At 39.7% G+C, this 25,816-nt stretch overlaps 3 protein-coding genes across 3 annotated transcripts; 2 read left to right on the top strand and 1 right to left on the bottom strand.

The window, feature by feature from the left end:
- The first annotated feature begins 23 nt into the window (after positions 1-23).
- On the top strand, positions 24-8,474 carry ddx41 (DEAD (Asp-Glu-Ala-Asp) box polypeptide 41). The gene is made up of 17 exons (XM_032554776.1): positions 24-259; positions 822-917; positions 1,274-1,424; positions 1,519-1,593; positions 1,702-1,762; positions 1,856-1,992; positions 2,082-2,154; positions 2,230-2,383; positions 3,079-3,215; positions 3,425-3,587; positions 4,709-4,840; positions 4,933-5,004; positions 5,082-5,178; positions 5,401-5,550; positions 5,660-5,731; positions 7,874-7,984; positions 8,087-8,474. The coding sequence occupies exons 1-17, from the start codon at positions 233-235 to the stop codon at positions 8,221-8,223; spliced, it is 1,845 nt and encodes a 614-aa protein (XP_032410667.1). The 5' UTR covers positions 24-232; the 3' UTR covers positions 8,224-8,474.
- A 152-nt stretch (positions 8,475-8,626) lies between these two features.
- dok3 (docking protein 3) lies at positions 8,627-21,259 on the top strand. The gene is made up of 5 exons (XM_032555856.1): positions 8,627-8,878; positions 14,806-15,096; positions 15,378-15,468; positions 18,064-18,251; positions 19,338-21,259. The coding sequence occupies exons 1-5, from the start codon at positions 8,822-8,824 to the stop codon at positions 20,187-20,189; spliced, it is 1,479 nt and encodes a 492-aa protein (XP_032411747.1). The 5' UTR covers positions 8,627-8,821; the 3' UTR covers positions 20,190-21,259.
- On the bottom strand, positions 21,103-25,199 carry atoh1b (atonal bHLH transcription factor 1b). Its single transcript, XM_032555857.1, has one exon. The coding sequence runs from the start codon at positions 22,342-22,344 to the stop codon at positions 21,607-21,609; it is 738 nt and encodes a 245-aa protein (XP_032411748.1). The 5' UTR covers positions 22,345-25,199; the 3' UTR covers positions 21,103-21,606.
- Between the last annotated feature and the right edge of the window lie 617 nt (positions 25,200-25,816).

Here is a 25,816-nt window from a genome sequence, read left to right on the forward strand (position 1 = left end):
TGGTATTCTTTTTTTTATTTTATTTTTTTTAATTTTGTCTCATACCTGTATCCGTACCGCTGTCTCGCCTGTTTGGAAGATGTGGCTCCGGTTGATCTGACCCGCCTGGCGTTCCGTACACTAGCAGCTTCGGTTGCGTAAACAGGAGGAGTTGATAAATTAAATTGTTGTATTATGATCTGTAGCTAACTTATAATATATACAGGGTAAAGTTACGTAAATATTAAATAAAATGGAGACCGAAAATCGGGCTCTAAAGGTAAGTTAAGATCAAACTACGGGGGCTAAACGGGTGAAGCTAGCTAAGGAAAGCTAATATGAAAATGCTAACAGTTTTTTTTTTTTTATCAGTGAAGGTCTAGCATAATTTCACATAATATAGTACATTTAAATGTAAATAAAATCACGTAGAAAGTGTAAAAATACATTTTTGTAATATGATGCAGGTATTAAAACTAAACTATATCAACACGGGCCTTACAAAGTGAGCTAGCCGTGCTATGTATGCAATTTAGGCTTTTCGAAGGCTATACGATTATCAGTGTCTGCTTCTATTTTAATGTAAATACGGTGGTGACATTTAAAACTGAGATGCGTGTCTATGTCAGAGAGCATTTCTTGGAGTCTTGAAGGTTGATGTCCGTGGTACCAGCTTTAATTACAAAAATGAGGGGCACTACGAACAACTGTCTATATACCACGCTAATATGAATTAAAATTTCTGAAATGAATCATTCAGACACAATGCACTTTTACAAATTTTTCTCAGAATTTTATTTTTGAATTATCATGGCATCTGCCATTTGTTTTTTTTTCTCCAGAGATCCCATGGAGGTGAAGAAAAGTCTGGCTCAGAAGGATCGGAGGATGATGATTATGTCCCATATGTTCCAGTCAAAATTAGGAAACAACAAATGGTGAGTTATCTTGCATTAGTAATGTTACGAAACAAAGAAGTGACAAATTTAATGTTTAGGTTCTTGTTCCACGTGACCAAATGAATTTACATTAACCTTTTTTCTTAATATTTATTAAATCCTTTCCCCCCCTTATACTAATCCCATTATGAAACCACACACCAATAATTTTCATCATTTTACTTCATTATTATTGTAATAATCTGAATCTTGGGGGGGAAAAAATAATTTTCGTCAAAGTCGAGTAAATGAATATTAAGGGTTTGTTAGGCCTTTAATATTTTGAGTTACTTAACTTTATGTTGTGCAGTTGTACTTTAAGTTAGTATGTAGTCAAGCTTTTTGAATGTTCACAGCTCCAGAAGATGCTACGCCTGCGTGGAAAGGCCGTAGATGAGGAGCAGAAGGATAGCGGAGAGGAGCAAAGGGATGAAGAGGAGGGCCTTGGTCCACGCTCCAATGTTAGTCTCCTCGACCAACATCAACACCTCAAGGAGAAAGCAGAAGGTTCAGAGCAGAGCTTTTCCATGTAACACTTGTCTCTATTTTCTGTCTTTACGTTAAGGGATCTGTAACGGTTTTTACTTGTCTGTGTATGCAGCCCGTAAGGAGTCTGCAAAAGAGAAACAGCTGAAGGAGGAAGAGAAGATTCTGGAAAGCGTGGCTGAGGGCAGAGGTACATGAACACAACCAAGACCCTCAGAAGTCAGAGTAATTCAGTGGTGAAATTGAGAAACGTGTAGATGACAGAACTAATTGCACAAACTTATATCTTTTCTTCTAGCTCTGATGTCTGTAAAGGAAATGGCCAAAGGTATCATATATGATGACCCAATTAAAACAAGGTGAAGCTTTACGTAATGAAGCTTTTTTTGTGTTTGTTGGACTTCATTTTGTTTTGGTGGTGAGGGCTCATTTGACTGATTATTCATTTGTAGCTGGAAGGCACCACGATACATCCTAAATATGCCAAACACAAGACATGAGCGAGTCAGGAAGAAATTCCACATCCTGGTGGACGGAGAAGGCATCCCTGCTCCCATCAAAAGCTTCAGGGAGATGAAGTTTCCGCCAGGTGACACCACTCGACACCTCCCACGTTAAAACTGCATTCTGTGGTTTTATGTCTCTCCTGTTAACATATTTCTGTCTTTACATTTGCAGCAATTCTAAAAGGTTTAAAAAAGAAGGGGATTGTCCATCCAACCCCAATTCAGATACAAGGAATCCCCACAGTGTAAGTGATGTGATGATCTCTGTTAGGATTTAATGCATGGAAAACTGTTTATGAACTGACAGTGCTTGTGTGTAGTCTATCAGGCCGAGACATGATTGGCATCGCCTTCACGGGATCAGGAAAGACTTTGGTCTTCACTCTACCAATCATCATGTTTTCCCTTGAGCAGGAGAAACGTTTGCCTTTTTTCAAGAGAGAGGGACCATATGGACTCATCATCTGTCCCTCAGTAAGTCATGCCAGACTCATTTTTTTTTTCTTGAAGAAACGAGAGAAATATTTGATGTTTTACTTGACAAACACCGGTTGATTAAATGACTTCAAAAATGTTTTTTATTTGTACTTGATAAGCCAAATTTTGGCAAATTGCCTATTAATTATATTAATTAATAGGCATTCCACTGAAATAATAATTTCAGTGGAAATGTGCCCATTGTATTGTCGCAAACAAATGAAGTTGAATGGAAGTAAAATAATAATGAAAATTGACAACTTTTATAATTTTGGCCATTATAAATGTGAGTAGAAATTATTCAGCAATAACAGAAGATGAATGTGTTGAGTCTAAATAATTGTTAGGTTTGATTTCAGAGAGTTTATATTGTAAAAATATTGTCGTACTTTAACTGGTTATATTTTTCTGGTGTTTATGTGAAAGAACCGCATGCTTTCAAAAAAAGAAAAGTTACTTTGAAAAGCTAAATTGTAATCAACAGCTAAAACACCTGGAAAAAAAAAGATATCTGAATCAATTACGAAAAGCCTGAACAATCCATCTCTACTGTTCTGATTTGTTCAGACCAAAATTTGCTGCACATCTTAGTCCCCTCATATTTTTTTCAGTTTTAAACCTCAATTACATAAGCAATGGAAAATCTTTTACTTGTCATACAATAAAACATCTGCAGCCTTCTCCCCCCCCAGCGAGAGTTGGCGAGGCAGACTCATGGCATCATAGAGTATTACTGCAAGCTGCTGGAAGAGGAAGGAGCTCCTCAGCTGCGCACAGCCCTCTGCATCGGAGGAATGTCTGTCAAGGAGCAGATGGAGGTGGTGAAACAGTAAGTAAGATTGATTAGCTTGTTCAGTGGTGAAAAATCTGTTCACTGTGCCATTTGGAAGTGTTCAGCTACGTCATTCTGAGACAAACACAGAATCTCAAGAAAGGGTTCCTATGAACCGTGTCACAAAGTGTAACGTCAAAAAGCAGAGTAGCTACCTGCTTTTGAGGATTTATTTCATTTATTTTATTTTTTTGTATTGTTTTCAGTGGCGTCCACATGATGGTCGCCACCCCTGGAAGATTGATGGATCTGCTACAAAAGAAGATGGTCAGTCTTGACATTTGCCGCTACTTGGCTCTGGATGAAGCAGACAGGATGATTGACATGGGGTTCGAAGAAGACATCCGGACCATATTTTCCTATTTTAAGGTGAGGCACTTGTGGTGTAAATAAGCGATGCTGGGGAATGGACCATCAACATGTTGTTATCAGGCATGTCCAGGTTTGGTCCCTGAGAACCACTTTCCTGCAACTTTCAAATGCAACCATTCTCAAATACACCTGAATTAAATGAATGGCTCGTTGTCAGGCCTCCACTGGGACAAATGGCTGCTGAGGAGGGAATTTAGTCATTTGATTCAACTGTGTTGGACAAGAGATGTGTCTAAAAGTTGCAGGACAGTAGTTTTCGAGGACTGGACTTGGGCTCCTAACTGATTAAAAGGAAAGGGGTTTTGTGGAAAAGAAAAGTTAAATGGATATTGTGGCCTAATGTAGTAGAATTTCGAGGAAAGAGATTCATTCAGTGCAAATTGAAATAAGACTGGAACATAACAAAACATGGAAAAAGTGAATTGCTGTAAATACTTTCTGGATGTGCCACAAACGCTTCCTGGTTTCGTAAGTTATTTATGAAATACTTGATATATTGACAGACTCTCGAAGCCTTTTTTGATGGTAACACTTGTCAGGATCATTAAACCAGTCACATTTTGGAGGTTCCAGGACGCCAGCTGCATGGGGAAAAAATGACAGTTTTGGCTCGAGCTAAAAGATCCTTTTAGGACATTTTGAAGTGACCTGGGCAAGTGTAGTTTAAGTAAGCGAGTGGTCAAATCTGGAGTGTTTGTTTTACAATACACACATCACAGTGCAGTTGCAATTTTCATGTTCCTCTGTTCAGTGATCTGGGTGTCTTATTGTATATTTTAGTCACTGAATAGAAGTATTTTTTTTTATGTAGAAACATCTACGTGCTTTCTGGTGACATTTCTCTGGAATAAATTTGTTTTTCCTAAATTGTGTTTTCATTCTGGATTTTTCCAGAATTTTCTTTTTCTTTTTTTTCTTTGCGTTTCATTGCTAAGTTATAATTTTTCTCCTAAAGCTCAGAGGAAGTGAAGTTAATCATCTAGAATTGGCCACGTTGTGGGTTCCAGCTGCTGCACTCAATCTGTTGATGCAGACTATTTTCTCCATCTGTAAAAAAAAAAAAACAGCCTTCCTGATTGTGTGTGTGCATATATGTGTGTTTTGTCTGTGTTTTCTAGGGACAAAGGCAGACCCTACTTTTCAGTGCTACTATGCCAAAGAAGATCCAGAATTTTGCCAAGAGTGCTCTGGTCAAACCGGTCACTATTAACGTGGGCAGAGCCGGAGCTGCAAGCTTGGATGTAATCCAGGTACGTTTTTTCTGTGTCGCTGTAAAGCTTCTCAAATCTTCTCACAGATTTCATCTTAAAGATTTTCATGAGCTCATTTCTTTCCAATGCAGGAAGTGGAATATGTCAAAGAGGAGGCCAAGATGGTGTACCTGCTGGAGTGCCTCCAGAAAACCCCGCCTCCAGTAAGAATCTCAATTTACTGTGCAAACATCCTGACAAAATAAGTGAATATATGTAAAGCCACTGTTTGTTTTGACAGGTGTTGATATTTGCTGAGAAAAAGGCCGATGTAGACGCCATCCATGAATATTTGTTGCTTAAGGGAGTGGAGGCGGTAGCCATACATGGAGGAAAAGGTATGCAGAATTATGTTGATGCTGCTATGCAAAGCTATTAGGAGACAAAAACTGTGAATGAAGGAGTGTTTAACCCTTCATGAGATGTTCTTCTAAAATCTGCTTGTGTTTCCTCATTAATACCAGCAGATGTCGCCCTTCTCGCAAATGTCACAAGGTTGTGTGAAGTAGTCACTAATCAGGTGTAAAAACTAAGGTTTTATTTGTTGATTCTTTTTGCAGATCAGGAAGAAAGAACTAAAGCCATAGAAGCGTTCAAAGAAGGGAAGAAAGACGTTTTAGTTGCCACAGACGTTGCATCTAAAGGTCTCGATTTTCCAGCTATTCAGCATGTAGTGAACTACGACATGCCTGAGGAGATAGAAAACTACGGTAAAGAGGATATATGTTGATAAATGAATCTAACTACACAAGATTGTCACATTATGCAGTTGGTTGTGGACTTCTCTAATGCCTCTCTATCAAATTTTTTTTGTTTTAGTCCACAGAATAGGAAGAACCGGACGATCAGGCAAGACCGGCATTGCCACAACGTTCATCAATAAGGGCTGTGGTGAGGAAACATTGCTTTTGTTATCCAAGTTATTTATCCTCAAAATTGTTGTTCCTTTACTTTTACTTTGCTGCAGATATTACTAATATCTGTTGTACCTCCATCCATCTTTACTGTAGAGAAGTAAAATGTAGCTGTTTCAAGTGTTTTGTAACCTCTTATAGGTTTTCTTCCAGGATTGCTCTGCATTAAACTTCACCACCTGCAGAATCACACTTTGTATTTGTTTCAGACACTTTAACAAAGAAGTTTCAAAACCTTTAATATTTTGAAAGCAAAATATAATTTTCACTCTGCTTGATAGATTTGCGTAATGTTATTTAGCAAATTATTTCTATAGGCTAAATGTCAAAAATAAGAGCAAAAGTGTGTCAGAGATGTATTAATGTCTTTAATGTCAGACGTTTAAAGTGTTTGGCAGTGTTGCCTTTCAACTATCTGACTTGGGTCAAACCTGTTGAGTTTTCTTCCCTCTCTGGTGTAACTGAGTCTATTTCGTAGGTCGCCTCACTCACACATGCTTTTTGCCCACAACTTCTTCATAGGACTGAGATCAGGACTTTGTGGTGGCCACGTCAAAACATTGCCTTTGTTGACCTTAAGCCACTTTTCTCTGTTTGCTCAGTGTTGTTCATTTGGAAGATCAGTCTGCACCCAAGTTTTACCTTCCTGGATGATGTCTGTAGTTGTCGCTTTAATATTTCCACATAATGGTCTTTCTTCATAATGCCATCTATTTTATGAAATTCAGTTCTTTCTGCATCAAAGCGGCCCCACAACGTAATTCTTAGTGAGAATGATACAAGCAATACCCCTGTTTTTTCTTCTGGACGTCATTATGGCTAAACACTTCCACTTTACTGTCATCAGATCACAGGGCATGTCTCTAAAATGTCCGTGTCCATCTGCAAACTGCAGTCTGGCTGTTTCTTTTGAAGTAAAGTCTTCTTCCTCGCTGAATGGCCTTTCAGTCCATGTCTGTACAGAACACATTTCACTGCGGAGAATGACACTGTCTTACCAGGTTCAGATAGCACCTTCACAAGGGTTTTGGCTTTAATTTCGGGGTCAATTTGCACATTTTGGACCAAACTTGAGCGGTGTGATGGTTGGACGTTCCCACCACGTCTGCACTTGCATGTTACACTTTGAACGGATGAACGCAACACCTGGAAGCATCTGGAAATGATTCCCATGGATGAACCAGAAATGTCCAAATCCATGACATTGTCATTGGGGCTTTCTCTTGTTGCTTAAAGAAACAGTAATCTTTCTGTATGTTAACTTCTGATTTTAAAGACATCAGTAAATAAATTTGACGCATTCTTTTTTTTCACTATGGTGGCCTTTAGTAAATAGAAGTAGATCTGGTCATTCTGAGCTAAAACAAGCCTTATTTAACTTCAGAGTCAGACAGTAAGAAAAAACGCGTTCCTATACTTTTATTCGGTGTATGTAAACTTCAATGCTACAATGTCACTGCAACTTGACAAAAAGTGACAAATTGTAAACAAGATACAGTGATAAGACCTAATGAAAGTGCTGCCGAATCATCCTGACCAAATCTTCATCTGTCTTAGGACGTTAGTCCTCCAGTGGCAACTGGATCCAGACATTAAAAAACACCCAACTCTGCTGCCCAAGCGACTATTTTCTGTACATTATCTGTGAGGAAATGCTTGATGAGGGTAAACAAAGTAAATCTGTTCACCACAAGCCGTTTTAGAAAATGAAGCTCCTAAAGTAAAGTCAAATGGCATTCACCAAATGCAAAATACCAGCTGGCTAGTTCCTGTAAGTTGGTTCTATTTTAATGTCAGATTTGTATGTTCACGCTTTAGTGTAACAAAATAGACGCAAACTACTCAAACGCTGTCGACAGTAGTAATGAGTATTAGAGCAATAATGGTGGAGGAATAAGTATCTAAAGTAAAATGGAGTAAGTTTTACAAAGAAATGCTTCTAAATAAAGTACAAATGCTCCAAAGACTGTATTTAAGTATAGTAATGACCAACATGGAGGAGCTGATAAAAGTTAACTGCAGGGTGAAACCAGCTAGGCTTCAGGGGACAAGAACTTGTGACGTTGGCTGGCCTCTTCACAGCTGAACTCAGCAGCGTTCGTCTCGTCTCTCCTAACAGACGAGTCTGTGCTGATGGACCTGAAAGCTCTGCTGGTTGAAGCCAAACAGAAGGTTCCCCCGGTCCTCCAGGTGCTCCAGACGGGCGACGAGACCATGCTGGACATCGGAGGTGAGCTACTTTGTTGTGACATTTCTGAACCCATATCGCCTCACGCCGTAGTGCGGCATTAGCGGTTTTATTCTAACACGTCCTGCTGCTGTGTCCTCCCAGGGGAGAGGGGCTGCACGTTCTGCGGTGGTCTCGGCCATCGTATTACCGACTGTCCCAAGCTGGAGGCCATGCAGACCAAGCAGGTCACCAACATCGGTCGGAAAGACTACCTGGCTCATAGCTCGATGGACTTTTAAATACTATTTTTGTTTCATTTTTTTTTACAAGAATGCAAGTTGTCCTGATGGAGGCGAAAATATTTCTGTGGAAACTTTACACTTACATGTAATGTCTCTGAATTGAGGAAGTTTATTTTATCATCCTCCTCTAGGTCTGTTAGACAAAAGTGATTGTTTTGCTTCTTTTCTTCTTAAATCACTTGCTGTGAATATGTTTTTTAAAATACTGCTAGTATCATCTGAACTGTAAATAAAACCTTTATATTTTATATGATCTTTTTGTATTATGTACAAAATTGAAGAAGTGTCGTGAGTTTTTCTACGAGGAAGTTGATGTGGTTGCAAAATAATTCAAAGGGAAGTTGGACTCAAGAAAACATCAGCACACACAACTTGTGTGTCCTTTCTTTTGTAACAGGTTGCAGATGATTTTTAACTCCTCCTTTAGCCAGGGACACAGGTCGACGGCAGTATGACAGCAGTTCATGACGTCGAGGAAAAAGTCAGACTTGTGGTAGAGGAGGCCTAAATTTAACCTCATCACTTGTCACATTTTTTGCCACATCGCAACAACTGCTGTTAACGTGTGAACAGTTTTCACCCAAAGCGTACGAGCATGGAGGTCATTTTCAAAGAGGGGATGCTGCACCTTCAAGGGGCCAAGTTTGGAAAAGTAAGTTGAATCTTTTATCACGATAAAGAATGAGGAATACTCTGCCTGCTTTTTACCGCTCAGCTAAAATGCATCAATTGAGTGTCCAGTTCTTATGAAAGGTAGGAAAAGTTTAAACGTACATAGTGCTGCTGCATAGGACTGCTTTCACAGTATTGGCATTTGTTATAGTACCTTGTACTGCACAGCATTCTACTTTTTAAGATTCTTTAAAAAGTACTGTAGATGTCAATGGTGCTATCAGGTTGTTAATCCTCTCAAATATAGATGTACTTCTACTCCAAATATTGCAAAGCTTTACAAACTAGATCACATTTGATTTACTACATGTCACTGGTGCAAGGCAGCAGAATTTTCTGTCACTCTTCTGCAGTAATAATTGTCTGATGTGAAAACTCATGTTGAATTTCATTTACCTGTATGATTTTTTTTTCCCTAGGAGAATCTAGAGGTTAAGTGACTGATAAAATAATACTTGATATTTTTACAGAAGCAGAAATCAGCTTTGTAAGTTCCACTTCAGCTTACTCCATCGCAATAAATAGACGTGCAAAATGGAATTTTAAAATAACTGCAGCAGCCACATGAAAATAGTACGCCAAGTTCAGTAAATTACGAATTCAACACCCACGCACAGGATTGTGTATTTATTTACATGTCTGCAGTGCCAAGAAAAAAAACAGTTCCCCCTCCCTCTTACAAATTTGTTCTGTTTCTGCTTTTTGGCGAATGTGACGTGTCTTTATTCTCGGTTTAGCCAGCGGTGGTTTTCTCCTTGGAACTCTCGCACCTTTTTTGCAGAGCCTCTCATTAGTGTTAGTGAATCTTGAACGCTGGCCGTAACTGAGGAAAGTCAGAACTGAGATGCTTTCAATGTTATTTTGATTTAATTTTTTTTTTTTTTTACCCCTCCAGGGGGTCTTTTTGTGGGCTCTAGTGTCCCTTATATGATAGTAGGCTGACAGGAAAGGAGAGGGGGGAAGACATGCTGCAAATGTCGTCGGGTCCGGGAGTCGAACCCGCGACGGCCGCGTCGAGGACTCAAGGCCTCCAAATACGGGTCGCGCTAACCACTACACCACCACGGCACGCCCTTCAATGTTATTTTGGTTGCTGTTGTGACCTCATGGATGAGTTGTCGATGTGGTCTTGAGATATATTTTTGGCCACTCCTGGGGAGGTTCAGCAGTGTTTAGTGTTTTTTTCTTCTTCTTTTTCTCGATTTGTGGATGTCTCTCTTCATTGCTGGACTTCTGAAGCCTTTGAAGGACATGAGCTTGAAACCCTTTCCAAACTGATCTATAACAATAACTTTCTTATCTGTTTTTGAATTTCTTTCTACCATGGCATGAGGTGTTGCTTGTAGAGGTCTTTCACCTTACATCATGGTGTTAGAGAGGTGCTATTTAAGCCACTTCTTGATTCTATGACTCTGCCGGGAATCAAGCCTCTGTTGCTACTGAAATTAAAACCAACATTCCAAAATAAATCATGGTAAGTTCACAATTTAACAGGTGCAGTTACTTCAAGATCACATCAACAACTCATCCTGGAGGTCACAAAAGTACCCAAACGTCATCTAAAGCACTGCGGGCATCACATGCCTCAGTTAGCGTCAATGCTCAGGACTCGGTAATAAGACAGAGAGTGGGAGAAATTGTATCTCTGGGAGGTTCCCAAATAGAAAACCACTGCTGGCCAAAAAGAGCTTAAAGAAAAATCTCACATTTGTCCAAAAACTCTCAATGATCCTCAATATTCTGGAGGGAAATTTTCTGTGGACTGATGAGGAGAAAAGGTAAAGGTAAAAGGAAGATATGCTTCCTGTTACATCTGTTGTAAAAACTAATGCAGCGTATAAGAAAAAGAAATTATTCTCAGTCAAGTTGGCTGTTTTTTAAAATTCTATTTAATAAATAAATCATCATTTGAAAATTTTTTTTTTTTTTTTTACCAAGGTCATTTTTGTCTGAAATTATAATTAGTTTCATGATTGGGACATACTTGCCTAAAGGAAGAATGAAACAAAATCCAAAAATGCCAGTACAAAAGAAACACATGAGGCAAAGACTTTCTTTACAACAGTTACTGCATTCTTCAATAATCCATACAAGCAAGTTTTACTTTAAAGGACATTTTTATGCACTAAGTCTATATCTGAAGCTTAAACAGTGACGTTTTGAAATCCTTTTGAAATGTTATGGGATTTTTGCTCCAAAACATCACGTAAAATATTTTATGGAGCCTTAAAATGTTTATTTCATACGATCTTTAGATTTTTAAAGGTGTGGTGAACTCAAACTTGTCAGGAGCTTTTATTTTTCAGACAAAAGTTTAAAATACTTGCACAGAAAACCAAGTCACAGGTGTGAAATAATGATAATAATTACAGTATTTTGAAATATAAAGTAACTGAAAAGTAAGAATGAAAATAATACTTAAAGCAATTCACAGAAATAAATTAAGTAACTTTAAAAAAAATCTCCCTGGATTTACAAGTTTCTCTAAAAAGCATTTTCTTTTAATCAGTAAAGCAATGAACCTTTTAACAGGGAAACAGTTATGTTATTGTAAACCAGCAAATATGGATCTGCAAAAAGCTGGAGCAGAGATCGGCTTTTGTTGCAGCTAATGCTCCAACTTTTTTCTTGCATTTGTCATGCATTTGGTAGATTAAATTGTTACTTTTTAATAAATTAAAAAAAACATTTTATTGCATCAAATTACCACGAGTAGTGCATTATTGTCACACTTGATGGCTCTGAGAACAATATTTGTGGCAAGTATTGTTTGGAGCTACACTGTGTTTGTGGTTTTCACAGTGCAGTGCGCTGGTAAACCAGTGGAAAAAAAGATTTAGAACTTGGTGCATAGTGTGAGAACCTCTCACACTATAAAAGGCGTAAGAATTATATATATATATATATATACTGTATATATATAAAAAAAAAAGAGTTTTTTTTTGTTTTTTTTTACCCTAACCAGATGGAACCAAATGAAGAAAACACTAATGTTCCAGCCACCCATTGTCTATGCCTGTTCAAACATCAAACATTACATTTTTTAACCATATCAGAGTGAAGAACATCTCCTCTGACTGCGTTGTGCAGCATTTGTTAAACGTTGGGGCTGTTTCGATGGTTCTTGGAAATTCAAAGATACACATGCAAGAGGAACTCTCCCAATTCTACCTTGTCATTGCCATGTTTCCCCCCCAAAGTGATCAGAGTGACTTGAAAGGGGAAGGGCCCACAGCAGCATCCGAAGCCTGCAGAGAAGTTGACCCAGTCATTTACACGTTCTTTGCATCCCAGCTCTTTGCAAATCATTCCCTCCTCGGTTCTGCACGTAAGCTTAAATCTAAATCGGATCAGTCCTTCTGGTTGGCCAACTTGTTTATTTTATGTCAGTTTAATTTACTTCTGTTAAAAGTTGTTTGTAGTATGATACTGAGTTCTTTTAAAGACCTGACTGAACTTACTTTTGGTTGATTTAAAAGAAAAGAAAAAGACGAATATAGATTCAGGATAACTGAACAGATAACTTAGAAGACAAGCAGTATATGTTTGTCTTACCACAATTCAAATGTGGGGTTTGTCAGATCAGTGTTTTGCTTTAAAAACATGGAACTTGCTGTTTCTTTGGGAGTAAGCGAAAATGTTCATTGCTTTGCAAAAACCTTAAGGTCTGAAAAGTAAAGGACTGTCACTATTAATTAAATCTAACCTGGTTATGGCGCCAAAAACAACTAAAACCTCATTAAAGTGGTCTGATAGATTAATCAGAGATTATTAGCAGAGAGGAAGTTTTTCAGGTACTGTTTTGCAAGGTTTAAATTTGGGTTTCCAGAAGTTGCAGTGAGTAAATAAAGTTCTGCCTTTTAAAAACTGATGCTTTTAGATAAACTTTCACACCTTCTTTTCTTGACCCCTACTATTATGGTCACTTATGCTTTCTGCAGTGTGCGAGTCCTCACGACGTCAGAAATTTGGTATAACTTCATCCGACAGACTCAACCGTGAGAAGAAGTTTTACAACATAGAATCCCAAATAAGACTTGTTCGGGAAATGTAAGACGGAACAAACTACAGTATAATACAAAGAAAGGCTACAGATGTTTGAATTTGGTTCCTGAAATCGGTTTCAGGTTCTAGACCAGAGGTGTAAGTTGATGTTGATGGGTGGCGAAAAGAGAAGTGAGACTCTCTCCTCTGGTCTTCGCTGCTGAGTAACGGGAACAATACGTCACCTGTAGACTTTTGACTTTATTTTCCACTTCAGCTCTGTGAATACGATGAGGATGATCAAGCTGTGTTAGAACAAGAACAGGTTTACTTATTAATCACGCTTCCTGTAAGAACAGTGCAAACACACCTTCTGTCACCTCACACACATCCAATCAGAAACTCTGGGATTGAGCTCAGTCTTAAACAACAATTATGTAAAGATTTGGAAATTGTTCATGTTATTCCTTTTTTAGTTTTTATAATTTAGTTTTATCCATCTTTCCGTTAACGCTGACCGACTTCCCCAACGTATTCCCACAGCATCATGCTGGACGGGGATGCACACGCAGTTTTAAACAGATACTGATACAATAAAAGTTTACACAGCCCTGCTGAAATCCTGTATTCCAGACTTAAGAAAGAATTTAAAAAATGTTTCACGTTGGATGTGATGTTGCGGTCATACTCAATAAATTAGAATATTGATTCCAATGAGACTGCTTGTCAGATTATTTGAAAAATAACTTTAAATAAGGCATTAAGCATAGCCTTTAATAAGTCCACATTTCTGAATTGAAAGTATTTTTAATGTTAGTCTGAAATTCTAATCATTAATGTCGTGTTTTCATTTGTTAGTGGAAAATCCTCATAACTATCAGAATTAAAAGCCTTAAAATCATCAATGCGCGCAATTAATCTCCGTAATGTATGGAGTTACTGAAATAAATAAACTTGTCAGTAATATTGTAATATGACAGTCAAATCTTTTAGAAGTGTGCACACATTCTTAAGCACATACTTTGCTGAAGCAATTTTTGATTTATTTCAGCTTTGACTTTTCCTGAGTTCACACATGTGAAAAATGGTGATGGCAGGGTCATGATCTGGGGCTCCCTCTCTTCTGATTGAACCTGGGTGAATTCATAAGTTTTAATTATTTCCAGTTTAGGCCCCGAACTTCCAGGTATCTCATGGAAATCTGAAAGTGAAGAGAGGCTTCATTTGTTGCATCACTGTGAGTTCAGGCAAACATTTAAATCAGCAACAATAGATGTTTTCAGCAAAAAAAAAATAAAAAAGGATGCAAGTTTTAGAATGGCGTCCCAGAGAACAGAACTAAATCCAGGAGCAAATACATGACATGACTTGATCACTGTGGACAAGAGATGTCCACACAATCTGAGAGATTTGGGAAACGTTTTCAGAATAGTGAGATTAAAAAGTTCAGATGTGGAACGCTGAAATATTCCATGATGTACCTCATATTAATGGTCTTAGTATTTTGAAGTTTAAAAATCAGAAATTTTAACAGGGCGGCATGGCCTTCTCAGAGCCATTGTTTGTTTGTTTTGTTGGTAGGTAAGTAAGTAATTTAGACTAGACAAGCAAAGAAGTAATTAGAGTTTAAATGACAGCTCAATCTTTATTTTACCTTCTGGCGCCCCTTGTGGTGTGTCTCCACTCATGCAGCTAGAAGATGATGCAGTGTGTGAATGAATGAATGAATGAATGAATGAATGAATGAATGAATGAATGAATGAATGAATGAATTTAGTGTGAAGCGCTATGGAGTCCTCTGGACTTGATAAAGCACTGGACAAGTATAGACCATTTACCATTTTTTCAGTGGAGATGCTGGAGGCCGATTTCCCTTTCAAAATCTGTTCCAATAAAAAAACGTCTCCTTTCTTTTCTTGACAGAGAACATGGCGGAAAATCTGGATGGTGCTTTTCAAACCCAGCTCCATGGGTGTGGGTCGGCTGGAGTTCCGCTCTATATCTGACAGCGAGCAGCTAAAGGCCAGTCGACAGAAAACACAAGAGAGAAAGGTTGTGCGCTTTAGCGACTGTCTGAGTGTCACCCCTGCTGCCAAGGAGTCATGCCCGGCTCGCTGCACGGCCTTCTACCTGAACACCACACACCACACCTACACCTTCGCCTCCATGGAGAGCCAGGACTGGATCTGTGCCCTCTGCTGTCTTGCCTTCCAGGTATCACGCTTCCCCTCGTTACGACCCCTGCAGCTGCCAGACTTTCACTTCATATCAGTGCTTTAATTTGGGAAAAATGCTCAGAAACCTTCCCCACAGCCAGACATGATAAGAACATGGGGAAGTTGAAACATTATCTGGAACTTCTGCCACTTCTCCAATTCTTGTGCTTGCACAAGCCATGTTCTTGCTTGCATCTTACTACTCTGAAGTCATAAAAAGCAGCGATAAGAGGGAGGCGTTTACTCTGTGTAATGTTTATTGTGCCATCGTGTTTGCAGAGGGATCCTGGAGACTCAGAGGAAGGGGATTTTGAGGAAGGGAATGGCCTTACCATGGCGGATAATGACCTTTACTCGTCTTGGAAAAGTGGTAATTCCCATCATTTGTAGCATTCATCCAGTAGGATGAGCGCAACACTGCACTGTTTCTGCTAATTGATGATGTATTGCTATGAGAAACTACTGCTGAAAAGCTGGAAGATGTGCTTTATTCAGAAAATAAAAAGGTACAGCAAGGAGTAATTCATTTTTACTCAGGATAAACAAGAAAGTCTAAAGTATCATCTTGCCTTTTATTTGAAATACTTTCGGGTACGAAATTTCCGCTCTTAATTTCTTAGTGTACATTCATAGTAACATAAAAAAACATATTTTTGGACCGAAGACCATATGAATCATCACAAAATAACAACAACCTAAACGTTGCCAGGTTCTAAAATAATTCAGTGCTGCCCACAAATGAATAAAATAGAAAATTGTTTCCACAATGCTGTTGCACAGTGAAGAAAAACAGAGCCAAAATACAAAAAAACTGTGTTCAAAAAACTCACCACAGCCATACTGCTTCTGAACTTGCTCATCAGCAAGTGTGGCCACTTGTGTGAAAGCGGGAGCTGCTGCCAGTGTGTTAGCACGATGCCAAGCAGACACCAGCGATGACATTAGAGAGAGAATTGATGTAAACATGGTTATTAGGTCATTTTTGAAGAGAAAGACTATTATATTCAAGATTGTTGCCAGAGAATGCTCAGAGAAAAGACTAAAAACAAAAAAAAAAAAACAACACCTGTGACTCTGATGACCTTATCTTGCATGTTAATTGTTAAAGGTCATGACAATAAGAATTAGAAAAAAACTTACTTCTTTGAAAGTTTTTTTTTCTTCCAGGAGGAAGCATGACTTAAAAACTGCATCTGATTGAACAATATCTTTTGATCGGATGAGAACTTTTTGTGATGTTTGGCCACAATACCCTACACTATATTCAACGAGTAACCAATCACAATATCAGGACAAACAGCTCATACTAACCAGTGATGAAGAGGGCGTGTGGGGTCATCTTGGTCAGAGTCGCCAAAATGACCACAAGCATTTTGTAACCCAAAGCTTACAAGAGTGAAATTAAACCCTTTCTGTCTGAACACTAAGGCTTGTTTCAAATGCTATTATGTAACAGGACAGAAATCGTAAACGCATCAACAAATCTGCAGCAGAGTATGCCCAAAAGAAAAGCATAAAGGCATTGCAGTGGCCTACTTAAAGTCAAGAGCTCAAACTAATTGAAAACCCAATGAACTGAAGTAGCTGTACAGAAGAGTTGGCGAAATCCATCCCCAGTGACATGAGTGACTGATAAAATTGCACAGGAAACAACTATTTCAAGTTACTGTTACCAAAGATACTGAATCATGGGGTGGAGCTTTTCATGCAGACCTTTTTTTCCCCCCCATTACCTTTCTCTTAGTTTCATAAACTATGACTCCTTCGAAACTGCTGACTGTTTTTTCCACACCTCAAACCAGACAATTTCTTGTTATGTCCGAAAACGTACATGTGAATTTAAAGAGAATGTGTTTTCTTCTAGAAAGGAAATAACGAAAGAAGATGGTGGTTTCCCTCCCAATTTGCATAAATGCTAAAAACATCCCAAGAAGTTGAACTGAGCAACAAGAACTGCAACACCTCTCATCGTAAACACGGCTACAAATGTCAAACACCTTCCCCTTTATCTTTAGTCTGCTTCACAAACTGTTTACACTAAAGTAATATCATCATCAAAATCATAAACCACATTATTTTCATTTAACATTAGAAACTTTTCAGTAATCTCTCTTTTGAAAGATTGAACTCTTGCTTAGATAAACAGGTATTTTTGTCAGGATCTGTGTTTTTCTGTGTTTATTTAGAGTTTTCTGTGTCCTTAGTCTCTTCGTTGTCCTGTCCTCCCCTTGATTGTTCCCAGGTGTGTCTCGTTTCTGTGATTACCCTCCCGTGTATTTAACTCCACCTGTGTTCCTTGTTCCTCGTCGGGTCCTCGTCAATGTTAGCTTCTTTGTCGTCAGTGTGTCCTTGTTCCTGCTGTTCGTTGTTTTGACTGGTTTTTCATCATTAAATCCTCATATTCATCATTCCTGGGTCCGCTGCATTCTGCCTCACCACTCTCACCACCCGCACCCCGTGACAATTTTTTTTTTACAAACAATAGAAGGTCTATTGTAGCTCTTACCATGTCGTCACTGTAATGTAGTATAAATACCTTGATGGTTAGTGTCAAATTCGTTATCACTTACTAAACAAATGTAAAACGACCAGACGGTATGTCGCAACACAATAAATTGTAAGCATCTGCTGAAACTCGCGTTATTCGTCAGAAGCAGCTAAGTGTGCTCATTTGTTCAGGCGTTAAAGCTCGAATGCTTTGGCATCAGCAAGTTCCGGCTTATAAAAATGCACTTCCTTTCATTTCCGAGCGGATTACATGCCCAAGACACCCGGGTAGCTCGAACGCATGGAGAGATTAGCAGAGTGCAAGTAATTTCGAATCAGACTGTCTGAAAATGTGGTGAGCGCTTGTTTCCTTTAATGACACTCCGCTTCTCAAGAGCCGCTATAGAAAAGTTTTTTTGGATTTGCTCGGTCCTGACGTGTGAACATCTCCCTGCTGGGTTTGTTTTCTGACGTGTAGAGCCGACACTTCCTCCTGACCAGTACAAAGTGAGGGTTCTGGGCACGGATGCGGCTAAGAGGTGCAAACTGGCCGGGGAGTATGTGGTGTTCACAGACAGTGAGGCCTTGGAGCTCCTCGACGTCAACACAGGTGGAGTCATCTACAGCTGGCCGTACAGACTCCTGCGCAAGTTTGGACAAGTGGAGGTAAAGTTGTAGTGGACCTCATTAATTCATCTTAATGCCTAAAGAGAAATTTTGTCATAGATTATCGCACAACGACTCATTTATATGAGTTGTATGCTCAGTGAAGTCTTTGTGAACATACAATGTCCCACAAAATTATTCATGCACTTTTTTTTGACGTGGCACATCAATATATCTTACTGTGATTTTGTGTGATGGAGCAACACCAAGTACAGCATATGGCATGGTTTTAATTTAAAATAATAATCTGAAAGTGTAGCATGCACTTCAGGTCAATAGCAGCCTTGTCAGGTCATTATTGTAAATAAGAACACCTTATTAGTAGCTTACCTAGTAAAATAAAGGTTGGATGAAACACATTTGCATACTCCCCTTTCTCTCAATCAATACTTTTTAATCGCAATTATACCTGCAAATCTTTTGGGGTACGTTTCTGCTAGCTTTGCACAAGAATAACTCAAGTGCGTATAATTTAGATGGAGAACATCTATGAACGTCACTGTTCAAGTCAGTTGGTCTAGACTTTGACTGGGCCTTTTTATCGCACCAGTATAGTCTTCTAAGACAAGAACTTGTTAAAAGGTTTGAGGCAAACAATAAATCTTCTATACTGGCTGTATTTGTGGTTCATTAATGTTGTCTTGCAAACCACTGATGTCTTTACAGAAGAGCTGGAATTAAACTGAAACACAGCTGGACTCTATTTCATTTTATTTTTACTTTTTTGTTTTCGTTGTATTTTATGCTGACCAATTCAATTCAAAATTCAAGAATAATTTATTCACCCCTAAGGGAAATTGGAATTAGAAAACTGGGGGGGGGGGTGCAATCAGAGTAAATGGGGCTGCTTAAAAATGCAGGTCACACTTTTTGGATTTTTTTTAATTTAAAAATGTTATATTACACTTTGTAGTTATTAGCTGCTTTGTGTCGACCACATAAAATCCCAACACCAAAGAGTGACGATTGCGGTTGTAACTTGACACGACGTTACTGCTTCCAAGATGTATGGATAATTTCACATGGCTCAGTATCCGCCAAAATATGCTAAATATGAATTGTGCGCTGGTTTGATTCTGATTGCAGGGGGGCTTTTGCATCGAAGCAGGCCGTCGCTGTGATTCGGGAGAGGGAGTGTTCACCTTCCTGACCCGTGACGGTCCCCAGATCTACCAGACTTTAGCGAGGCAGTGTTCGCTGCAGAAGAAACAGGATGTCCAGCCCTCCGGTATCAAGAAAAGGCCATCATTTGACGCGTCCTCCGTTGCCCTTCCAACCACGGTCGGCCAGACCGACGCTCCTCCAATCTACAGTCTTGTTCGGGTTCGTCATGACAAGGAGGACAGTTCTGTCAGCCAATACTCTACGATTAATCTCCTCCCCTCCGAGGAGAGTATGAAGCATCTGTGTCTTATCCAGCCTTATCTCTCCGGCAGCAAAGAGGAGGTGGGAGAGGAAAGCAAAGAGGAGGAGGAAGAGGAGAAGCAGGAGGAAGAGGAAATCGAGGGCGAGGATGATCGGTGTCATTCCCTTGAAGCTGTAGATGAGGATAGCGACACAAACGACAGCATTTATTACAACTTGAGGAAGACCACGCCTCCACTGATGAGAAAAACTGAGATTGATGAATTTCAGTGCATGTACAGTGAGACTAAAAGCTACTCCTCCTCCGATCTCTATTATTCGAATGAGCCCTCTACTCTTACCCTCACCAATGCAGATCACTTTGCCTCAGCACGACCACAAAGCCTGCATCTCCCCCCTGCAGATGCCTACGAATGTGCGGGGTACAGCGCACAGGCAGAGGACGACACGATCGACCCGGAGGAGGCCATCAGCTCCACCGTCCCATCTGAGCCCCCCGGCAGTTTCAAACAGAGGCTGGCAGAAATCATTTCTAAGGACCTGGCGAAGTTCCAGCCTCCTCTTCCCTATTGAGCAGGAAGCCCCACGTTTTACAGTAGGCTGTTAGCTCACAGACTGACTGGGAAAAACCGTTTCAAACATGATGAACTGTCACGCGCCATAATTAGGCTTCTGGTGCTTGCAGCTGTTTGTATGCTTTTCTGCTTTGAAAATGGATCTGGAAAAGTGGACGCCCCACTTTTTTTTTGGGGGGGGGGGGGGGGGGGGGTGAGTGGGATTTGCAATAGCAAAATGTGAAATGTGATAATCAGTTTTGTTCTTTGCAGCTGCTTGGACATTAAAGAAGCGTTGTACCTTTTACAGCCACTTTGGTTGACCAGGCAAAGCAGAAAACAGTTGTTTAAAAATAAAACCTCTAGCTGATACAGTGCTGAGCTCGCTAATATTTTGTCACATTACAAACCAGAAACTTCAGTGTAATTTATTGGGATATGGCCAACACGAAGGACCTCGAAATTGTGAAACAAAAGGAAAAGGTTGCCTGGTTTTCTACATTTTTTCTAAATGAAAACGATAGAGGTTTGTCATGGATTTGAGTTTAGCTCTCTTAACACTCCAGCCCGCCGAGTGCCACTGGCCTGCAACTTTTAGATGCAACCCTGCTCCAACAAACCCAAATCAAATAGCATGTCAGCAAGTTTTAGAAAAGTTTGGTCATTACCTCCTAATTTGATTGAGGTGTGCTGGAGTGGCACAAACGTTGCAGGACAGTGGCAGCCAAGGACAAGAGTCGCAGACCACTAAAAATGATTTAACACAATTGATCATTCCTGCTGCACTGTCATGTTCTTCTTCGTGTTGGTCTGACAAAAAGGCCCAGTAAAAATAGATTTAGGTTTGTGGTTATAATGTGGTATCATTTGTGAAACCTTATAATATTCATGAATATCATTGCAATGTAGTGTATTTACTCGAACCTAATGACTTGTGCACCAGAAAGGGTCATTGTCTTCTTATTAGCCATGGAATGTATACTTATAAATCAACTATTTTGCAGCATAATCAATAATTGTGCTTTGGTATAAATTGTGCACATATCGCTGGAAGTGATACATAAATAAATTAAAATCCACACCCATTAATTAATTATATCTTTATTGTAGCAAAAACAAAACATCCCTCATACAATACAGATTAGCTATTCTTAAATAGAAAAATACTTGTTTTATTTCAAAATAAAAGCTAGGATCCAACCACTGACTCTGGATAAAGTTATTGTTCAGGACCTTAAAGTGCAGATGTAGGCCTCTTTTAGTTCATCAAGAGGAAACCAAGTCAGGATCTCTGAGAAATGAATGAGTTCTCTTCACTTTTGAAATCCAGAAGTGCAACATCTGATCTATTAGAGACGGCCGCGGAGTAAACAGCAGCTCTGCCTCACTGCCATGTGAACATCTGGGAACCAAGTTAGAAATAAACTGCTTCTCTGTCACTGTCTCCCAGTCTGACTGTCCTCCGTGTCGCTGAAATTCGAGGATTCGCCATCACTGCTGCTGGAGGACGCCTCTGACGTGTTGGACTCTATCACAGATGAAGGCCCGAGTATGATCAGGTGGTTGATGGATTGGTCTCTCTGCTGCTGTTGTTGTTCCTCTCCAGTCAGCAGCATGGCTGGCTGCGCAGCCGCGTCTGGCCGGATAGAGTGAATCAAGTTCCTCCTGGAGGTCTTCTCTGACCCCGAGCGAGGGCCTCTGGACTCCTGCTGAACCACGCCGGCCAGCAGCTCAGACAGCTCAGTGATGTAAATCTGCGCCATCTGTAGGGTGTCGTACTTGGATAACTTTTTCTCGTTTTCCAGCGATGGAATGACGCTCCGCAGTTCGTCAAAGGCTTTATTCAGACCGTGCATCCGCCTGCGCTCCCTGGCGTTGGCTGCGACGCGCCGGTGTCTCTGAGGCCCCAAGCCGCTCCCCTTGTCTCCATCGGATGCCCTCGCGTGGCCTGCCTCTGCGGACGCGCACTCGTGGAGTCTACCCACTGACCCGAGTTTCTCCAGTGAAATCCCAGCCTCTGCGGCGTCGTGCGCTTCCCTTCGCGAAAAGCCACGGACCGAATTTGAGGAAATCCACGTTTTGGAGCTGAGGTGGGCCAGATTTTTCTGTTGTAGCAGGGAGAAGTCCTCGGGGTACTCTGGCCAGCCCGGAAGCTCTGCTTTTGCGGTCATCATCAGTGACAGCCTGCGCTCGTGCACTGCAGTGGAATTGCGCACGGGATTCTCCGCGTCTTTGGAGAGGTTTGCTCGGCGCCGCCAATTTATAGAGCCTCCCCTCAGTCACCTTGCTGTCACTCCCTGCCCAGTGACAGCCCTGCTGTCTCAGGAGAGAGCAGCCTCTGACCCTGTCAAAGAACAATCAGACAAAGCTTGACTTTTTCTCTCCTATTGTGCTTTGTAACTCAATCACGACCTTGTTGTTGTCCTTACACATGAGGGGAGCTGGAGTATTAATCATTCAGGAGCGTGGATGGCACTGGAGGTCTAGAAAGTTTGGATAAAGGAAGAAATGGGTGTAACATCTCTCTTATTGGAATGACAGTAAACTTTGCAAACACAATCTTAATGGATAAATGCAGATCATATTACAAGTGTGCTTGCCAAGACTCGACGTTATGCACAGCGACTTTTGAGCTTGAACTGAAACAAGATCTACATTTAAATACACTGATGAAACAAGCTGTTATAATTCAACCAGTACATTTGGTCTAGCAGTTTATTTTGATGGAGCTTAATCAACATTCTGCGTAGAAATCTTGCAAGATTAATGGCTAATAGGTTCTAAAATAAGTATGTTAAACTCTAACCAACTTTAAAATCTGCTTTGTCAACAGAGTTGCATTATAACAAATTGTTACATCTTGCTCATATTTTTGCACCGATGTCTCAAGAGAATTCTGATATGAACATATCTCCAGTGTTTATGCCCTTACTTCAGGTCACGAATAATTGAACGGGAGAATCTAAAGCCTCTAACTCTATTGTAATGTCTCCAGAAGACTCACCAGAGAAAGAGCGAGTCAAATCGAATATCTCCAGTTTGACTTGTATTGTAAAATAGTAAATATCGTTTCATTATTCAGCCTATCTGTCAAGAAATGTATTCTGTCAAGATGGCTTGAAAATATTTTCCCTGATGACAACAGCTAAAGATGTTTAAGAAGCTCAACTTGCTAATAAGTTTGACTTTATTATTAGCGGTGCTGCTAAACTACCTTAAGCTGGACCCAAACTCAAATTTTTAGTGCAGCAGAGAAACTTTTTCAATCACAAATCTTGTGGCAAAATTTTTCAAACGTTCTATTTATAATGCAAGCCACAAAATCATCACAGCTTTTCATTTCTACTGCTGGTAACAACACACAATGACTGAGAATTAAGTACATTTCATCTTCTGTTAAATTCTTAAACCTTCTTTGAGGATTTGCAATCAAAATAAAGTGCTAAAGTTGGTATAATTCAACCATTAATCAAGATTACATTTACGATATAAAATCCTTGATAAAAGTGTAAACCCATTTAATGACTAATGGTTAATACCACCCAAAAAATCATTTTTACAGTGGTCAAAATAATCTTATTGAATAGACAGAAGATACGCTACACATTAAATGTTGGTGTGTACGTAGTGAACAGCAATCCTTTCTGGATTAACCACGGACCATCATCAGCCAGGGTAAAGTGAATTTGAGTATTTTACTGAACATAAAACTAACTATTGGCTCAGATCTGTGTGAGAGGGAAAGGCAGATCTGGAAAATAAATGCATGCTCAAACAAACAATAAAAAAAAAAGGCCAATCTTTCCCTGATTATTTGCAGAAGAATAATAAAACGAACAGGTGGGAGACAAGGCTGAGACACACCTGGCTACACAGCGAAACCATGATAACTGATAAGTTGTCTCAAGGCGATTTATGAATCATTTAAGAGCAGGATGAAAACATTCATAAAAGAGGTAGTTACACCATTAAATAACCAGGTTCCTGTTATAGTTGTTGTTGCCAAAATGAAGATGTTGTTTTCATGTGAAGGATGATTGATTAGGCTACAAATTTCAGTTTTAGTAACTTGGCTCCTGCCCTGTGCCTATCAGCTGGTGTCCCCTGGCACCCCTCACAAGCCACGCACCTCTGGTGGACACAGTGTCACCCACATCTCCCATATGCTGCCCACGGTGCTCCGAAGCTAATCACTCATTAGGGCGTCAATTACTGCATAGGAGCAGCTTCGGCACCAGCGCAGACCTGTCCCGCTGGGAGATCTTGAGATCATGTAGACCGGCGATGGTGACTTGGACACACTTTATATTCAGCCCTTTTCACCCCCCAACCCCTGTTGAAGTGTGTGGAGTTGGTGTTTGGGTAGTTCTGTGTGAGAGAGACAGTCGGGGTCGGGCAGTGTTAGTGAAAATCACCGTGACCTGCCTCGCCGCCAGCAGTTTAATGAGCCCTGGTCTTAGTTGAATAAATCGGCACGTTCTTCTCCCGGGGAGTCCATTCAGGGTTTTTTTTTTGTATTATTTGGGGGCCTGCATGAATATTTCATTCCTTCGGCATCACTGCCAGCACAACAGCCTGTAACCCTGCGTGCAGGCTTTAAAAATGCGGCTACACTTCCCATCTGGTGCAGGGCGGGAGCGGAGGAGTGGCAGCGCAGGCCGAGGAGGTGTGAGGAACATTGCTGAGGTCAACTTCTACTGACCCTCTGAATCGCCCAGTGGCTCCTGCTGGGGGCTTTTACTTTACACTGAGATGTGGTAGATAGTATGGACTCCATGTTAACTCACTTCAGGTTAGTCACAGGCTTAACAACTAAAAGGTATTAGAAGACAGGACATTCTATGGGCAGTAACTATACATAAATACATTATAGATTTCAATATATAAATAGATTATAATATTAATCTATTTAAAAATATATCTTGGCCCAAGTTTATTTCCAGTTACATTGAAATATATTAATGTCTTTAGTAAAATTATAAAATAACCAAAAGCTATGTCAGCAGAAACAAAGTGGTATGCAGCAAAATAATAAATAAATAAATATGATTTTTAAAATAATGTAAAGTTTTAACAAAATTATTTTATTTATTTTAAATCTGAAAGTTGTCATCTCAATAAAATATCTGTTAAATTTTACTCAGTCATGCAAGCAGATAAAAAATAAATATTATGACTAAGAGATAAATATATTTAATATTAGATATTCTTGCTTATAAGCCAAAATTATGTTTTACAATTGTATAAGTATGTAAAGTTAAAATATAAGTTATCTATTTATGTCCTTAAATTGCTTTTCAGTCCGATTAAATAAAATTTATGCATAAACATTATATAAATAAAACAATAGAAGTTGAATCTGATGACTGATGTCACCAACACAAACACAGTTTTTGATGGAAACTCCAAATAGCCTCAAACACATACAGTAACTTCCAACATTATTATTTTCATTAGTAATCATTTTTCCTCAGATTTTTTTCCGACTCTCTGCTGTCAGAGTTAACATGGTTAGTCAAGCTGGTTGGACAAATTTCCCTGAGAAAATTTCACAACATCCGTTTACCGCCAGTGGCTGCACACAACTTGTCACTGGCCTGGCAACCAGAGAGCTGCAGATGACTGAATCTGGCCCACGATGTTAGT

The sequence above is a fragment of the Xiphophorus hellerii genome, chromosome 23 (genome assembly GCF_003331165.1).
Source record: "Xiphophorus hellerii strain 12219 chromosome 23, Xiphophorus_hellerii-4.1, whole genome shotgun sequence".
Taxonomy (NCBI): Eukaryota; Metazoa; Chordata; class Actinopteri; order Cyprinodontiformes; family Poeciliidae; genus Xiphophorus; species Xiphophorus hellerii.

Bases quoted from the DNA above. Each gene is read 5' to 3' on its own strand.
- ddx41 (XM_032554776.1), top strand. From the start codon at position 233: ATGGAGACCGAAAATCGGGCTCTAAAG. The intron at 5,005-5,081 runs GTAAGAATCTCA...TTGTTTTGACAG, and splicing joins TCCAGAAAACCCCGCCTCCA to GTGTTGATATTTGCTGAGAA. The intron at 5,732-7,873 runs GTGAGGAAACAT...CTCTCCTAACAG, and splicing joins GTTCATCAATAAGGGCTGTG to ACGAGTCTGTGCTGATGGAC.
- dok3 (XM_032555856.1), top strand. From the start codon at position 8,822: ATGGAGGTCATTTTCAAAGAGGGGATGCTGCACCTTCAAGGGGCCAAG. The intron at 8,879-14,805 runs GTAAGTTGAATC...TTTTCTTGACAG, and splicing joins AAGGGGCCAAGTTTGGAAAA to AGAACATGGCGGAAAATCTG. The intron at 18,252-19,337 runs GTAAAGTTGTAG...TTCTGATTGCAG, and splicing joins GCAAGTTTGGACAAGTGGAG to GGGGGCTTTTGCATCGAAGC.
- atoh1b (XM_032555857.1), bottom strand. From the start codon at position 22,344: ATGATGACCGCAAAAGCAGAGCTTCCGGGCTGGCCAGAGTACCCCGAG.